At 36.8% G+C, this 15,487-nt stretch overlaps 1 protein-coding gene across 1 annotated transcript in view; it reads right to left on the minus strand.

The window, feature by feature from the left end:
* itga10 (integrin subunit alpha 10) overlaps positions 1-15,487 on the minus strand; it is a 41,779-nt gene that overhangs the window by 84 nt on the left and 26,208 nt on the right. Inside the window, exons 9-29 of the mRNA XM_015381248.1 lie at positions 12,254-12,419; positions 10,869-10,942; positions 10,647-10,791; positions 8,629-8,777; positions 8,376-8,519; positions 8,068-8,274; positions 7,103-7,233; positions 6,840-7,006; positions 6,295-6,437; positions 4,517-4,627; positions 4,318-4,403; positions 4,082-4,223; positions 3,912-4,004; positions 3,756-3,832; positions 3,587-3,676; positions 3,418-3,502; positions 2,002-2,115; positions 1,821-1,928; positions 1,636-1,743; positions 1,460-1,555; positions 56-169 (exon numbers count right to left, since the gene is read on the minus strand). Coding sequence (XP_015236734.1) covers positions 56-169; positions 1,460-1,555; positions 1,636-1,743; positions 1,821-1,928; positions 2,002-2,115; positions 3,418-3,502; positions 3,587-3,676; positions 3,756-3,832; positions 3,912-4,004; positions 4,082-4,223; positions 4,318-4,403; positions 4,517-4,627; positions 6,295-6,437; positions 6,840-7,006; positions 7,103-7,233; positions 8,068-8,274; positions 8,376-8,519; positions 8,629-8,777; positions 10,647-10,791; positions 10,869-10,942; positions 12,254-12,419 — 2,550 coding nt within the window. The remainder of the gene's footprint in view (positions 1-55; positions 170-1,459; positions 1,556-1,635; positions 1,744-1,820; positions 1,929-2,001; positions 2,116-3,417; positions 3,503-3,586; positions 3,677-3,755; positions 3,833-3,911; positions 4,005-4,081; positions 4,224-4,317; positions 4,404-4,516; positions 4,628-6,294; positions 6,438-6,839; positions 7,007-7,102; positions 7,234-8,067; positions 8,275-8,375; positions 8,520-8,628; positions 8,778-10,646; positions 10,792-10,868; positions 10,943-12,253; positions 12,420-15,487) is intronic.

A 15,487-nucleotide genomic window follows, 5' to 3' on the forward strand; every position in this document is an offset into this window, starting at 1 on the left:
GGTTAATATGGTCTGTAACAAATGTGCTTAATTTTTTAGAGATTTATTCTGTTACCTTCCACAGTATAAATATAATAAGCGCTAGCAGCAGCAAACCACCTATAACGCTGCCGATCAGAATCCAGAGTGAAATGGGAATCGCTCGGCCCTTCAGCACCTCCAACACAGTCTGGAAAAATAAAATGTGGAGGAAACGATAAGAGGAGATAACAGTGCATCGCACAAGTATCCATTACCCCATTACAAGCTTGACAGTTTTTCTCCTTACAACAACATTTTAAAATTGGTGTGTTTTGTAGAAAACATGCTAAGGATGTGGTACATTACTGAAGATGGAAAATGATTTTAAAAGTCATAAAATATAGTGTTATTTGCTTCTTTGTCTCATTGGTGTGTTTCAGATTATCGAACAAATGTTTAAATCAAAAAAAAAAAAAAACGGTTTTGTGGCACTTGTTGGTAACAACTTACATCAAGTCTTTGTAAAATTAGTTTTATTCAGTTATATTACAGGGTTTAAAGCAATTGCTTGCTTAATGCAACATCGCTATATCAAATTTAATCTGAACTTTGACTAGGCCACTACAAAAAAGTATATATATATATTTTTTTTTGAAGCCTTTAGAGGTGGATTAAGATCAAAAACTGATGGCTGGACATTGTCCTTCAGGATTTTCCTCAAGAGACCCGAATCATGGTTGAAGAAGCCAAACAGCATGAAACTAAAGTGGATAAACACATTGATTTGGACTTTTATTGTAATCACAACTGACTGCCTGAACACAGTCTATGATAGGATACCATCTTTCAAGTGTAATACCATCTTAAACTGCAATGGACACACCTGGTGTATATTTTAGTGGCTGAGATCTGGGGCTCACAGAGTGTGGTAGGGACAGTGTACAGATGTACAGAAATAAAAGCATCAGGAATATATAGGTACCTTGAAATCCCTACTTCTAAAATTTTCAGCTCAAGTGTAACAATTGTATATTAACCTGAGGACTCTTTATTGTGTATAGGAAGATTAGTGCAGCTCAGAACAGGTGTAAAATAAACCTAAGATGCTGCAAATGGGTGAATCTAAAATGAGAAGAGCAACAACAGAATAGTTTAGAATAAAGTGTATTCATGTTAAAATGACCCATATAAGCCCAAACCTATATGTAAGTGATGATCAATGGAATTAGTTAAAGTTATGTTCAGAGATGTTTTCTATCCAGTTTAATGAAGTCAATTTCTGGTTTCCGCATTAAGCTGACAGGGTCACCTAATTGTTTTATTTTACTTCTACTTCAGTTGTCCACAACATTGTGCTCTTTTATGAGATAAAAGGACAACAGATTACAGTAAAGTTTGTTTGACAGGATGATAAGCTGAAAGGTTTAAGTGGTCTGAATACTTAAAAATAAAGTCAAATATGTCGTTTCTGTGTTGCTGTTAAACTGTGCAGCCTTACCTCCCCCGGGACTGTTCCTATCCCCAGAGTGATGAGGTTAGGATCCTGAGCTGACAGGCTGTAGGCACCAATTATCTTCACAGACTTATATTTGACCTGCAGATATGCATGAAGGATGAGCAGTCTTTACATTATTCAAGGAGTTTAATCTTATATGTGATGGTTGGTTAACTCACTTTTCTGAAAAAGTCATCATGAACTCTGCGGCTGATCCGTATAATAGCCTGCTGGCCGAGCTGTTTCACCTCACAGACAACTTCTGTGCACCATGAGCTACTGCAGTTCTGCACATAGAAAAACAACTACTATTAACATCTGATTAGAGCTTCTCAATGTTTATTTCTAAAACAAAGGATCTCACCAGTATTTCATCACGCATCATGTCCTCGGGGTGAAGGGGACGGACGTCTCTCTGTCTGGATTTTAGCTGGGTCACATCACTCAGCATGCTGCACTTTATTCCTGTGGCCTGAAGGGCAACTTAAAAAATTAACATCTTTCAAAATTCATAAATATAAAAAGAAATCACTATCCCCACTCACGTTGTATGTGAAGACTTCCGTTACGGTCATGAAGACCACATCTTCTGCAGCCACAGAGGGCAGAAGCACACGCAGCTCCAGATTACTTAGAGAGTAACAACCAATATTAAGCAGCTGCGAAAACAAAATAAGATGTTTTAGTTCAACTTGTTCACTTGTGATAAAATAATTTTTTGCCTAGCATTTTACTGTCACTGTCGCAAGTAAAGAGCAATGAAATGAACTCTGCATTTAACCCAACCCCTTGGGGAGCAGTGGGCTTCCATTGTGCGGTGCATGGGGAGCAGTGGGGTTGTTTTAGTGTCTGACCATTTTTTAGTGAACTGTCTATTTAATTGCTCAACTCAAATGTTTGCTGTTTCTAATAATAAATCAAATAAGCGAAGTGATAAAAATCAAGAAATCTTTAGAATGTCATTTTGCAGCCGAAATATTTATTATCCCCTTATGCAGAGGACAAAACATCTCGACTGGTCAGCCAGGCCAACAATGACCCTAACGACTCCAATTACTAAGAGGTGCACCTGTTTTTTTTTTTTTTTTGCATGTTTTATAAGCCATAACAAGACTTTTGTTTGGGTCACTCTATAAACCTGGAACTCAAATGCAACTCCAGACATTTTGAATTGAGAAATCTTTCTGGATGGGAAGGGAAATGTCTTCAAGCTTGGAAAACAAAGTCCAGTGGTTTGTTTTTTTTTAAACTTTTTTGGAAAGCCAAAACATTTATTTCTATTGCTGGGCTTTATTTGGCAGCCCAACATAAAGGGGAACATCATTGTAAAGCGTAAAGAAAGTATAGTTTTTGTGTGTGTGAAAATATGAAAAATATTGCATGCATTTACTGTTTTCATATTCCATTGTGGTGAAAGCATTGAAGCAAACGCTTGGCTTTCAAAAGATTCTCACTGATTAGGCCATTTTGCACCATGTGCAGTTACTTTTAAAGAGCATACATAAAAGCCAAACTATTCAAATATGAGCTCAGACCAGAGTTCTCACTTTCACATGTTTTCTTTTGCTGGCACGGTTTGTGGTGTATTTAACATGAAATCCCAACAATACATTGAAGTGTATGACAAGACATGACAGAACCATTCAAGTTGAATTCTGCAAGAAGCTGATCTAATGTTACAAAGCAGGTTCTGGTTCACTTATAAAGCATGAGTAAGAACATAACAGTATTTCTGAAATGTAAGGAGTTTGTCTATCCATTTAGATTTAGAAATAACCAATTGTTCTACCATTCCTGTTTTTGTACTTAGATGGGAAGCTAGAGAGAACTCAGACATGCATTGGAAGAATAAGCAAACTTCAGCCCTGATCAAACCCAGGACCATCTTGCTGCAAGGCAATACTGCTGCATACGATGCTGAAATGATCTGTGCCAAAACGTAAAATTTGAGTTCAGTTTACCCTGATGTGTGTGTAGAACTCTGGGCCCATGGCCTCTGAAGCCGCCCGTGTGGGGTGGACCTCATAGCGGTTCAGGTTAGACTCACTGCACAAAACAACATAAAGTTAAACAGCTGGGGATTAATACTGATGACATACATTATACATTCATTTTATTCTGTGCACACACCTGCTTACAAAAACATCTGGCTCATACTGAACATAATTCACCAGCTGAACGCTGTTGTCCCCCAGAGTTTCTTCTCTCTCACTGCTTTCACTGTAAGACAAAAATTATATTAGTGCGTTTTGTTGTATTTGAAGATTATTTTTGGTATTTGAAAAGTCTGGATGTTTACCTGGTAGCATTGAGCTTCATTTGCACCCGATTATGTAAAACAGTGCAGCTGAACTCAAACTCCAACAAAAATTTTATCTAAAAACACAAAGGAAAACAGGCAGCTGAAGTGATACATCCTACATCATAGGCAAAGGGGTGGGAGAAGATCAGCTACCTTTGAATGAGAGCGAAACACTGGGTAGCTGATGTTACATGAGTGGCTGTTTGAGCCAAGAGCGGTACACTCGATCTTGAAGCTGGTATCCTCCTTTGTAAGAAGAAAAATGGAAATGATTACATTCAGGCATTGGATTGAAATGTGTTAGGGACATAAGAGCTGCTTACTTTGAAGCTGAGGCTAGAGAAGTGGAGGTTGCGTGAGTAGTGCAGCTTCAGGCTGGTGTTGTAGGCATTTTCCAGCCTGTTCTCGAGCTGCACTTCCACGGCCAGACGCCTACGAGGGCTGCGAATCACATAAGGTTTCTGCCTGTGTGAGAGAACATGATTCACTCAGTTTTTACTCCCAGAGCATTATTACCTTTACTGGTTCTAGAGAATTAAAGCAAAGTATCTGTTGTTACCTTGTCCCTGAGATGTCCATGTGTGCCTGCAAGACCAGATCTGTTGTGCAAACGTCATCTTCACCACAGTCTTTGAAAAACGGGATCTGGATAGAAGTTGTAGGAGGAGGAACGTTATTGATTTTATTTATTTATAAAAACAAAACAAACAAAAACAAAAAAAGGCAGAAAACTGCTGAAGCTAATTTTGTGTACTTACAAATTTCGTGACATTTCTCGGTGAGTCTTTGTCCAACACTGGACCCGTTGCTGTGTCATTGATCTTAAACTTTAGGAAGAAGCTGATTGGACGAATATAATCTGCTGTATCCTGTGTGGCAGACAGCGAAAGTTTAGCCAGAATAAGACAAGTACCTTTTTTATATTATCTTTATAAGGTACTTGTAAAAGAGTTGTTTATTTATTGCAGCTATAAAATGTATTAATAACGAGAGAATTAACAGAAGGGTTTAATTATCAGGTGGTTAAGTCCAGTGAGGAGAAAGTAGGATTAAGAAGTAAATATTCTGCTTTTGCTCCAACTTCATAAACTACAATTGGCTGACACTCTCATTTGCAGAACACTAACCCAGCTGGGATGTAAAGAATTGCATCTGTTTTTAAGAAATCTAGTAGCATTATGTTTTATTTTCTATTTTTTCACACTTAAAGTCGTAGAGAAATCATATTTAAATGTCAAATATTATATTTTGAGTCTCCCCCGTCATACATCTTTTATTTAGAGGAGGAAAGCTGGGATACAGATGTTTCGAAGAGGACGCCAGAAGCTTGGTTTGGTGTAAAAGGCTTACAGCCGTACATGTTTGAGCCCTTTCCTCAGAACGCTGCCAGTTCTGTTAGCTCTACGCCTGCCGAAGATACAGACGTCCATACCCATGAACACTGGGATGTAACTCAATTGTAAAGTAAATAAGGATTCTTATTTTTAATTTCAGCCGTTGCTTATATTAGCTGCAACATATGAATCAAGATGACCGAACACTTTTGTATTGACAGATGACCGTTGATATATGACTGGTCAAATTTAGCTGTAGAAGCTGATGTATAACTAACTGGCCTGCATAGGATAACGAAACCCCCCCCCCCCCGGTTTTTAGGCCGGGTTGTTTTTTAAACCGGAATTTTTTTAATATTTTTGGGCCATTTTCGCTTGTTAAGGGTTCCTTTTTTTTGCTTTTTTAGGCCGGATTGTTTTGTTTTTTAATTTTGTTTTCCTTCCACTTTTTTTAAAAAAAAAAGCTAAAGTCTAATCAGAAAACAATATTCACTCTAAAATCAGTTTGGTGATAGAAGGCCTATGACCATATGAGAGGACCCATCAGTGAACAGAGGACCAAAACAAATATGTTTTCTTTTAATTCCTACTTGGAAGGTTAAGCAACAAAGCTTTTGCTTTCTCTGAGCAATCCTTACCCTTTTAAATTGAATAGTCATTCTACTAGGGGGAACAAATCCTGAGTTTTATATATTTAACAAATTTAAAGCATTTATGGTATTTAAGAATAAAGCTGAAGGACCCAAGTATCACACCTTGTGGAATGCCATATATAGAATAGAAACTTGTTAGAACCTTAAAACCACTTAGAGCAGCAAAAAAATAAATAAAAAAATCTACCAGCCATGGATTATAACCAATCCAGGCAGCACCACACATGTCCACAAAATGCTCTAAATAAGAAAATGTTATTCAGAGCATTAAAAAAGCTGTTAAATCTGAGTGAAAAAAAGATCACATGATCTAATGAATGTGTAGGAAAAAAAAGCATAAAAATAACATTTTGTGATATTCAGACACTAAAATCCAGATCCAATAACTTCAACTGAACAATTCTCAGTTTTCTGTAAGATGTTTTTAAATCAGAGTATTTTGGAAAGAAGGGGGGCCTTAGGAACAAGTCTAATAATGGGGAACACTTTGGATTCATGCTATTTTTTTTAAATCAGTGTAGTGCTGTATGTGTTTAAACAGCTACTCACATATACATGGAAAGGAAGTTTGTAACATCGAGTTTTTCTTGTTTGCACTCGTAGTGAAAGCTGAGTTTGTCGGTGGGAGCTCTCATCAAACAGAGCTCTCGCTGAAAACTTCCTGTCATCCAGCATGGCTGTTACCCAAAGAGCTAAAAAAAACAAACATGAATAAAAAAGATGAGAGCTGAAAAAAATAAACTTTTCTTTCTTTTTAGATTAATCTGACATAATTTTTCATCATTCATAAAATATTAACCTAAAGAGCATTGTTCGATGTTAAGACTTGGATTAAAAGTTTACAGAAATTATCACATTTGACTTTTTAATGAATGTAACTAATCCAACTTTTCTTAAAAAGCAGAAATCACAATTTTAGGTTTTTTTTTATTTCACTATCACCTTAGCATAGGACACATTTTCCCTTCTAAGCAAATGAACTTTAAAAAATAGATTCTGAACAAAACAACAGTTTAATAATAATATTGTAATTTATTATGTTATCTAACAGATTTTTTCAGGGTATTCTAATGTCTTTAAGTAAAATGCAATACCAAAACTTTTGCTAAGTGATCCAGGTGAGCGGGAAATGGCCGTGAAACAAGCTGTGGCGTTGAGGCAGGCCGACTCTCTGCCGCCCCTCTGACAGGTCTTCTGAATGACATTGATGGAGTGTGGCTGGAAGGACAAACTAACATTGATCTGGACGATGCTTCGGGAGCTAGAAAAGAAGCAATAAGAAACATTTACCAATCCCCTTAAAAAAGTGTAAGCAGCTTGTAAAGCTGTTTTATTGTGTCACATTGTCATTGCTTACCTGAGCAGCACAGCTTTGCCCTGAGCTCCCACTGCTAAATCTATCAGGTCATCACCGTCCAGGTCCAACTGTGCACTCACACTACGGCCAAAATATTGCAGAGATGAGGAGAGGGACGACCCTAATATATGCTGGGAGGATGAAAGAAAATGAAAATACATACTTGGTTTTAGAAGCAAAGTACTGCAGAAAAAAATTGAGCTGTTTTAAAATTCCCTTTATGTTCTGTTTGGGGTGAGCCACACCTTGTAAATTTTCACGGAAGATTTCTCAGTTTTCTTAACATTTTTATCATAGTCTTAGACTTTCATCAAAAAAAAAAGAAAAAAGAATTTACATTTTTAAGAAGAATCTTAATCGGTGTTAGGCTATCTAAATCTGTTTGTCAGGTATATAAAAGCATTCTTTATTATAGGTGATTTTTTTGTTGATGCATACCACAAAACAAAGCAGAGATCCAATTTGTATTTTTTTCTTTTTTTTTTTTTTTGGCCCCAAAGAATATTTGTTTTTGGAGCAATAGCTGAAAATACACAAACATAATTCATGAAAAATGTCAAGAAATTAAATGTATACGACATAGAACCTTGCCTCTTTATACGCCATTGCCCAAAAAAATGTTGAAAGGAAAGCATGTCAGGTTAAGAAAATAATAAAATAGTAGGAAGAGCAGCTTTTACTCTTGTTAGCCTGGAAATATAGCATACAGTAGATAATCAGTTAAAAAATGGTACTTCACGCAGGTTCTGTGGCAGTTATCTTTTCAAATTTTTTTTTTCCTTTTTTTCTTAGCTATGTGGTTCTCATATACAGTAGGTTTCAGTCTATTAAAATACTGACAGGTACAAAGACTGAACAGCAAATATGCTGAAAAGCAGCTAAATTCCATTAAAAGACCTTCATAAACTCTGGGAAACTATCAAGACTACAATATTTTAACATGCATCCTTTGCAAAGTGATCTACCTGTTTTTTATCATGGAGGATGTAAATATCGTGCCCATGGTAGACATAAATCGCCCCTCTATGCTCGTCCTCCAGCGGAGCTCCAACCACCAGGTCAGTAAAGCCATCATGGTTTAGGTCTGGAGCAGCAGCCATTGCATAACCAAACCTGGCATCCTGGGATTTCTCTTCTGATTTCAGAGTACCATTAGATATAAATATTCCCTCCTAAAAAAACAAAATAAGAATAGACGGGGGAAAAAAATAATTATTTTAAGAAATAGAATATATCTTTTTTTGTTATAAATGCATGTTTAGTGATTTGTTACCCCATTGAGGGTGTAGATGTAGACTTTGCCAGCTTCCTTGTTTCCAGAGCCGAGATACATGGGAGCAGCAACCAGGAGAACATCAGTGATGCCGTCTTTATCGATATCTAACCCACACACTTCACTTCCATAGTAGGATCCAATCTAAAGACAGAAGCGTGTTATTTCATCCCTAGCTCCAGTAGGTGGAGCAGTTGCAGTGTTTGAAATATTTGTTTATGTGAGAGAGAGACTCATTAAAAGGAACTGTTACCTGTTCTCCATTCAACGCTTGTACGATGTCAACATAACCATCTTCATGAAGTTCAAATAAAATGACTTTCCCTTTGTGTTTAAATCGAGGGGCTCCTGCTACGTACAGCCTCCTCCAGTCACCGATGACCACAGATGACACTGTGTAACCTGAAAGCAAAATACATATCAGAAAACGCCCAAACAGATTCATGGAGAAGTAAAACTGGTCTTTTCAAACTCTTTTTTTTTTCTGTAGTCAACATTCAATAAAAGGAAGATGAATGATTAACATGGTAACTGAATTTGGGTCATATTTCTGCTTTATTTTGATGCAAATGAAAATATGATTTATACATTTTAAAAAGGATTGAAAAAAGATGCATTTTTATAAGATTGCCTAGTGGATGATATGCTCTACTTTAAATTTGTTACCTCCTTAATCCTCTAAAATAAATCTAAAAATCTTCTCATTCTGCTTCACATGAGACAAATCTATAGCACCAGAGACAAATGTCATAATCTCAGATGCTTAAATACAGATATTCTAAATTAAAATGACTGTGGTTCTTAAACGGTATAAAAAAGTATTTTCCTAATGTTTTTAATGGAACAGATGTGCATAACCTGCAGTTGTGGACTGGGTAGTTTTGTGTTTATGGAGAGCTAAACTGGCCGTAACACCTATAAATTTAAACATTAAATGATGTTTATATTTCTCTTCTCTTTGTCGAGTTCAGTTACACAATTGAACTTTATTGTTTCATTTCAGCTTCTTCCAGGTATGTTTGCTGTGTAAAAGCAGGAATTCTTTACTTTAATTGATTTATAGGTTACATTAAAACACCAGACTGCAAAATTCTCAAGAAAGAAAAAAAACCACAACAGATTTCTGTTCAAGGTTCTATGGGTTTAAGACTATTAGACCTATTGGCTAAAAAGCTTAAATGGTGTTTATCACTAGCGAAGTAAGAGATGGTGATCTTGTTTTCTCAAAGAATTGATCCAAACTGTAGGAAACACAATGAATAAGGATGAGGTCTTTAATGAATCTCTGAGGCACATCACAGCCCTGAAGGGGATGCAGCCATAGATGAATAAGACCATGAAAAAAAACTTTATGCTCTTGCTAAGAGCAGGAAAACAACACTAAAGAAAACTCCTAAAGCTTCTAAAATACCAATTTCTGTGCTAAGTCTAGGTTTAAAATTAGACTTTGTCTTTTTAAACGTGCTGTCTGAGTCAATATGTGGTAACAGTTTTTCAGGAACGATTTTCTCTAACAGCTTAGAAATAAAAGGTAATATTAGCCTGAAGACAGATGAAACACCGAAGGCAAGCTTTCTATTTTTGATGAGCTGCTCTCTGAGGCATGTATGTAGGCAGGTGCAAGACAACATGTCTCACTTAATCGATTAAGCATACAACACAAGGTCTGGACCCTTTTCAATGCTGAAACTGATGTATTATTTCTGTTAAGGAGAAAAGGCTTCCTATCTCAGATTCTACAAAATAAAATAAAAATGAAAAAACATCTAATAGTTGATATCTTCCATCCATCCATCTTTTCCCACTAATTCCATCAGGGTGGTGGTGGGGCCGGTGCCTATCCCCGGCAGCCTATGGGCGAGAGGCGGGTTACACCCTGGACAGGTCGCCAGTCTGTGTCAGGGCAACACAACCGTGCACACACACACTCACACCTAAGAACAATTCAGATATGTTTTTGGACTGTGGGAGGAAGCCGGGGTACCCGGAGAGAACCCACGCATGTACAGGGAAAACCCCAAGCCAGGAATAGAACCCAGAACAGTCTTCATGCAAGTTAATACTGCTACCCACTGCTCTACCATGCAGCCCATAATAGACATCTGTCATTTGAAAGAAAATAAAAATATAAAAAAAACATCTAATAGTAGATATCTTCCATCCATCCATCTTTTCCCACTAATTCCATCAGGGTGGTGGTATATATATATATATATATCTTTTTCAACACAAAAAACAAACTGGTCATGCTTGCTGAGGAAATGTTTGTACCTAAATAGGCAGCATGATTTTTGAGCTCCAATGGAAATTCGCTTTCAAAGGCTTCTCTCGGTGGCACAATCACTCCATTGGCCCCTTCCTTCAGCACTCCTCCGTCCCAGTCATAGGCACCCACAATCCCAAACAGAATGCCATCCTGAGGAGTTCAGATTAAATAGACAGCTCAGTTTACATTTAGCACACATCAACAAATCTAGGTCATCAAGGTCTTACATCCAGTGTGTGCGTGGAGAAGCCAATCTGAGACATCTCCATGTGGAACGTGCTCTGGTTGTAGCCCAAGGTACCTAAAGGAGGACAGCATGTCAGATCTCTTGTTTCTCACCTTTCTTTACTCATATCCTCCTCCCTTCCTCTTCCTTGTTCTGCCTCTCAGGATCTGATCTTTAACACCTTCAAAGGATGATGGTGGCAGACATTTCCTTTCCTCCTATCCCTTCCTCTTTGTTTTTCCTGAACATTTAAGGGTGGCATCAGTTTTCAAAAGCTTTCCTCCCAAATTTCTTCTACTACTATAATACCTGCTACCAGCTATGACTTTTCAGTTTTTGTTACTCAATATTCTCTCCAAATAATGCTAGACTACACTTGGCAACTTTTATAGGCAATTATTTTTTGCAACATGATAAATATTGTGTCTAAATTATGAGTAAATGGATATGCTGACTTAGATTATGGTGGTAAAAGCGGCAGCTATATCCTATGTGGATGGTGAAAAAATGTAATATTTCTCTACAAAATAAAACTAAGAAGGCTCACACTGATTAAGATTCATTGTTCTTAGAGCTACTGTTCCTTTCTTTGTAACAGCGTTCAAAGTTAACTGATGCAGGAATTTAAAAAAAGTGGCATTTAAATTACTTTAGTGATGCATTATTTTAAAAGTTACAACATATTTTCATTAAGAGTAAACCTAATATACTTTTCTCAAGTTACTATTTTCTATATAATGCAAGGGAGAGATGATATCAGGTAAACAAGCATTTGTGATACTGCTGCTATACTGACAATATCAGTTACAGTTATCCACTGTGGCCTTTAGTTCCCAACCTTCAGCCATGCAGCTTACTTCACTCTTATTTAACCTCTTATCACATCTTCCTCCTATCTTTCAATTTTGTAAAATTTTATCTATCTTACTCTTATTTCTTATCCTGGCAACCTCCTAGTGACATCCGGGGCCTTTGCAAACATGTTGCACAGTATTTTAGGTAACTTATATTGCTTGTAGCTTTTGGATGTGGTGTATGGGCAATTGCCCAGAGTTGCACTAAAAAGTAGCATGACACAGACAAAATAATAGATATATTTTGAACTTATTTTTACATTTGTTTTTCATTGCTTCTATGCATGTGCAGTCAATAAGGGAATAGGTTAGGGAGTAGGTGCCCCCTGTCTACTGCTGAGAGTCCGGTAGGTTATATGTTTAAGGAGGGAGGGGAGATCCCTGATTCAGGTCCAGCATCTCAGATAACTTCCTGCATTTTATACGGTCGATTGGGAGCGGAAGTAAAAGATCAAAGCTCAGAGCTTCATTTGTGCATGGAGCACCAGTGCTGAACAGCACTAACTTTTGTCTGCCTCTATAACACTATCACCTTCCAGAGTGAAGATCCGATCTCCGAGAGCATCCACAATGTCATTCAGTGCAGCTTCATCAGTCACATTAAAAAAGTACTTTTCGTCCGGGTCACTGGCGATGTATTTGATCTCATTAATAAAAGTCTCTGGGTCCTGCTGTTTACGGATGTAATATCCCAGAACCTGAATGGAAGAAAAGCAAAGACATGAGAGAATAAAACCATTAATACAAAAAATTGCAGTAAATGCAAAAAAAAAAAAGCCTAAATTTAAATATCCACATCCTTCATCCACTTTTTTTACCGTATTTTTATTTTTTATGTGTGCGTGTGCTACTCTTTTATTCTGTGTCCCCATGAAAAAGCATGGGTCCCACCTTGGCCCCCTGGTAAATTTAGTCTAGCACCACCACTGACGGTTGCACATTAACTGTAAAACACAAAGAGAAACCTGAAAAATAAGGCTGATTCCAAAATCCACCACAGAATCATTGGCTTGTGGCTTAATGCCTGAAGTACAAATGAGCAAATTCCATAGGAGAAACCAAACCCAAGAATATTTCCCTATATTCTGGCTGCCAAGCAAACTAAGGAAATCCTCTGTTTTTAAAGGGTAGGGGGTGTAGCAGGGTGTACTGTATCATGTAAGGAGTTATTTTCATATATATCTACACTAAGATCACATAGAAAAAGTCTAGGGGGGGGCAACCATCCTCAATGGATTTTTAAAGTTTGACAAAAAATGAAATAAAACTAAAAAAAGGGTAATGGCAACTGTAATTATTTGGCATTTGAAAATAAAAGCTGCATACCATTATGAAACAGTGGTCTTAAAGTAACTAAATATGATTAAGTAAATGCCAAAAACGGTTGCGTTATTTTTTAAGTGTACAAAACTCTTTCGGCTCAACAAATACTTTTTGTATTAGTTTCTGATCATCCAACCATAATAATTAATTTTATTTAAATGAAACTCGGCTTAATTCAATTCAGTTCAATTCAGCTCTCAACACATGGCATCTTAAGGCAACTTTGAAAGAAAATTCAATCAAATCATACAGATAAAAAATGGTTGTAGACATCTGCTTGCATTGTGGCATTGACTCTTCAGCAATCTATTACACTAAGCATGTATTCTCCAGTCCAAAGAAAAAAAAAAAAAAACTCTGTTTAACAGGAAGAAACCTCCAGCAGAATCAGGCTATTAATATATGAAAGAAATGCTTCCCTACAATTTGTGGTTATTTCTTATATATACATAGGAATATAGTTTCTGCACTTCCATTGCCATTTATGGTCTCGCTATGGAAGGGCAAGCCTAATAAATATTTCAATCATGTTACAAGAAATGAGAAGTGGGATGATTTTCCTATAAAAAGCACCAAACTGCTGAGCGTGCCATCCTGGGTAGTAAGATGTGTTCTGTGTACATGCAGAAAGACAATAAGCATCCAGAATAGTTTTTTTTTAAAACTGAATCGTTGAATTCCTGGATTGACAAATATGCTTTTCTATAAATCTATATTTATTATGATTGTGACAATGGCAAATATGATAATAAAACATATTCTACAGATAAATCCTTAAAGGCACTTTCATTCATTAAAACCTGAAGCATTCTTATGCATTTGCTGCCAGAACCAATAACTGTTTTTTTTTACCATTACTGAGAAAAAAAGGAAAAACAACAGATCCTAATTGGGGTTAATACAAATAAAGTACAAAGAAAAAAATAAAACACTTGAAAGTGTAATTCAGACCTATACATCATATAAAGTCCTGCTTAAGTAAGACTTATCTTTGTGCTGTTTTCACATATTGATTAGTTTGATTCAACACCCTAAAAAAAAGAGAGAGTATATAAAGGTAACTAAGCCATCTGATTATGAGAAGTTCTGTTTGATTTATACAAATAAAACATGCTTAATGCTTTTCAGAGTAAATAGTTTTTTTATATCAGGAAAGATGTAAAAAGCAAACTATTGGAATCATTTCTTATGTCTTTGTTGCTTCTTTATTTATGTATATCTTAATGTTTTCCATTTGTTTAAAGACGTTTATTTTCGCTTCAGTTGTTCAGAACTTGATGGGAAATGATGCTTTGCTATGTTCTTATGCTCAAAAGTACAGTTAAAAACTGTAAAGTTTCATCCTGGGTCTCTCCTCTAAGATGTAACGACTAGCTGACCAGCTGTGTACAGCCCTCAAAGAGGTGTGCACAACCGCTTTGAGCACGCTAAGTAGGGGGAGTGGACAGAAGGCAGATAGACCTAGATTCATTCCAAAAATAAGAAAGCATCTTATTTAATCACATATTCAAATAAATTATTATTTGGATTAATAAATCTGCAAGAAACCCCTTCAGCTTCTGTCTCTGCATTTGGGTTCGCTGCAAACCTCCACCCAACCTAACATATTACATGTGCAGGTATTCAAATTGAATACTATTGGGGCTTTCTGTTATTAAAATGCGAAAGTGATCATATTAACCTCTTGACATCCATGCTTGCAAGTTGTTCATACATATATATATTGGGATGTAAAGGGAGAAGAAGTAGATAAGGTTGAGGGGTGCCCACCGCCCGCCACTGTTCACAGTTCATTTTTGGTCACCCCCAAATTAGCCTTATTTTTTTCCAAATGGTTTAATTCTTTCCTCGGATCTTCCACCCAGAACTCACATAGGTCTACCAGACTGATAAAGACAAAGCAGCTTCACCTCTTAATCCCTTCTCCACTCTTTCTAATGATCAGAATGTATTCCAGGATAATAAAAAAAATTGCAAAGCATTAAACTGGAAAATATTAGTTCACCTATAATCTTAAGTTTATCTGCTTTTCCATTATGTGAAAGCTCTCTTGCTTCTCTTGTCTGATGAGGAGGGGTCCCACCACTCGATACAGCACCTACTCATTTTGCTTTTGTGTGCAGCACCAATGGGTTGGGTGGAGTTGGACAGGAAGAGCTTTTTGTTCCCAGCTGGCTATTTCGGTGGGCCCAAAGGGTTCATTTGGTAATTAGGCAGTTATTTTGGGAGAGTTGTGGTGATATTCTGTGGTTGCTCCTGGGTGTTTACAGAGACCATACCACATTTGCACAATATGGGAGGAATGTAAATGTTGCTTTTCACCCTCTAAAATATACTGAATGTCGGTTGTTTGTGTGGTTTTAACAATTATACTACTAAACAAGGTAATACAAAAAAAAGCTGTAAAATCAACAGAAAGGAATTGAACCATTGAGGGCTGCAG

The sequence above is a fragment of the Cyprinodon variegatus genome, unplaced genomic scaffold (genome assembly GCF_000732505.1).
Source record: "Cyprinodon variegatus isolate N-32 unplaced genomic scaffold, C_variegatus-1.0 Scaffold229, whole genome shotgun sequence".
NCBI lineage: Eukaryota > Metazoa > Chordata > Actinopteri > Cyprinodontiformes > Cyprinodontidae > Cyprinodon > Cyprinodon variegatus.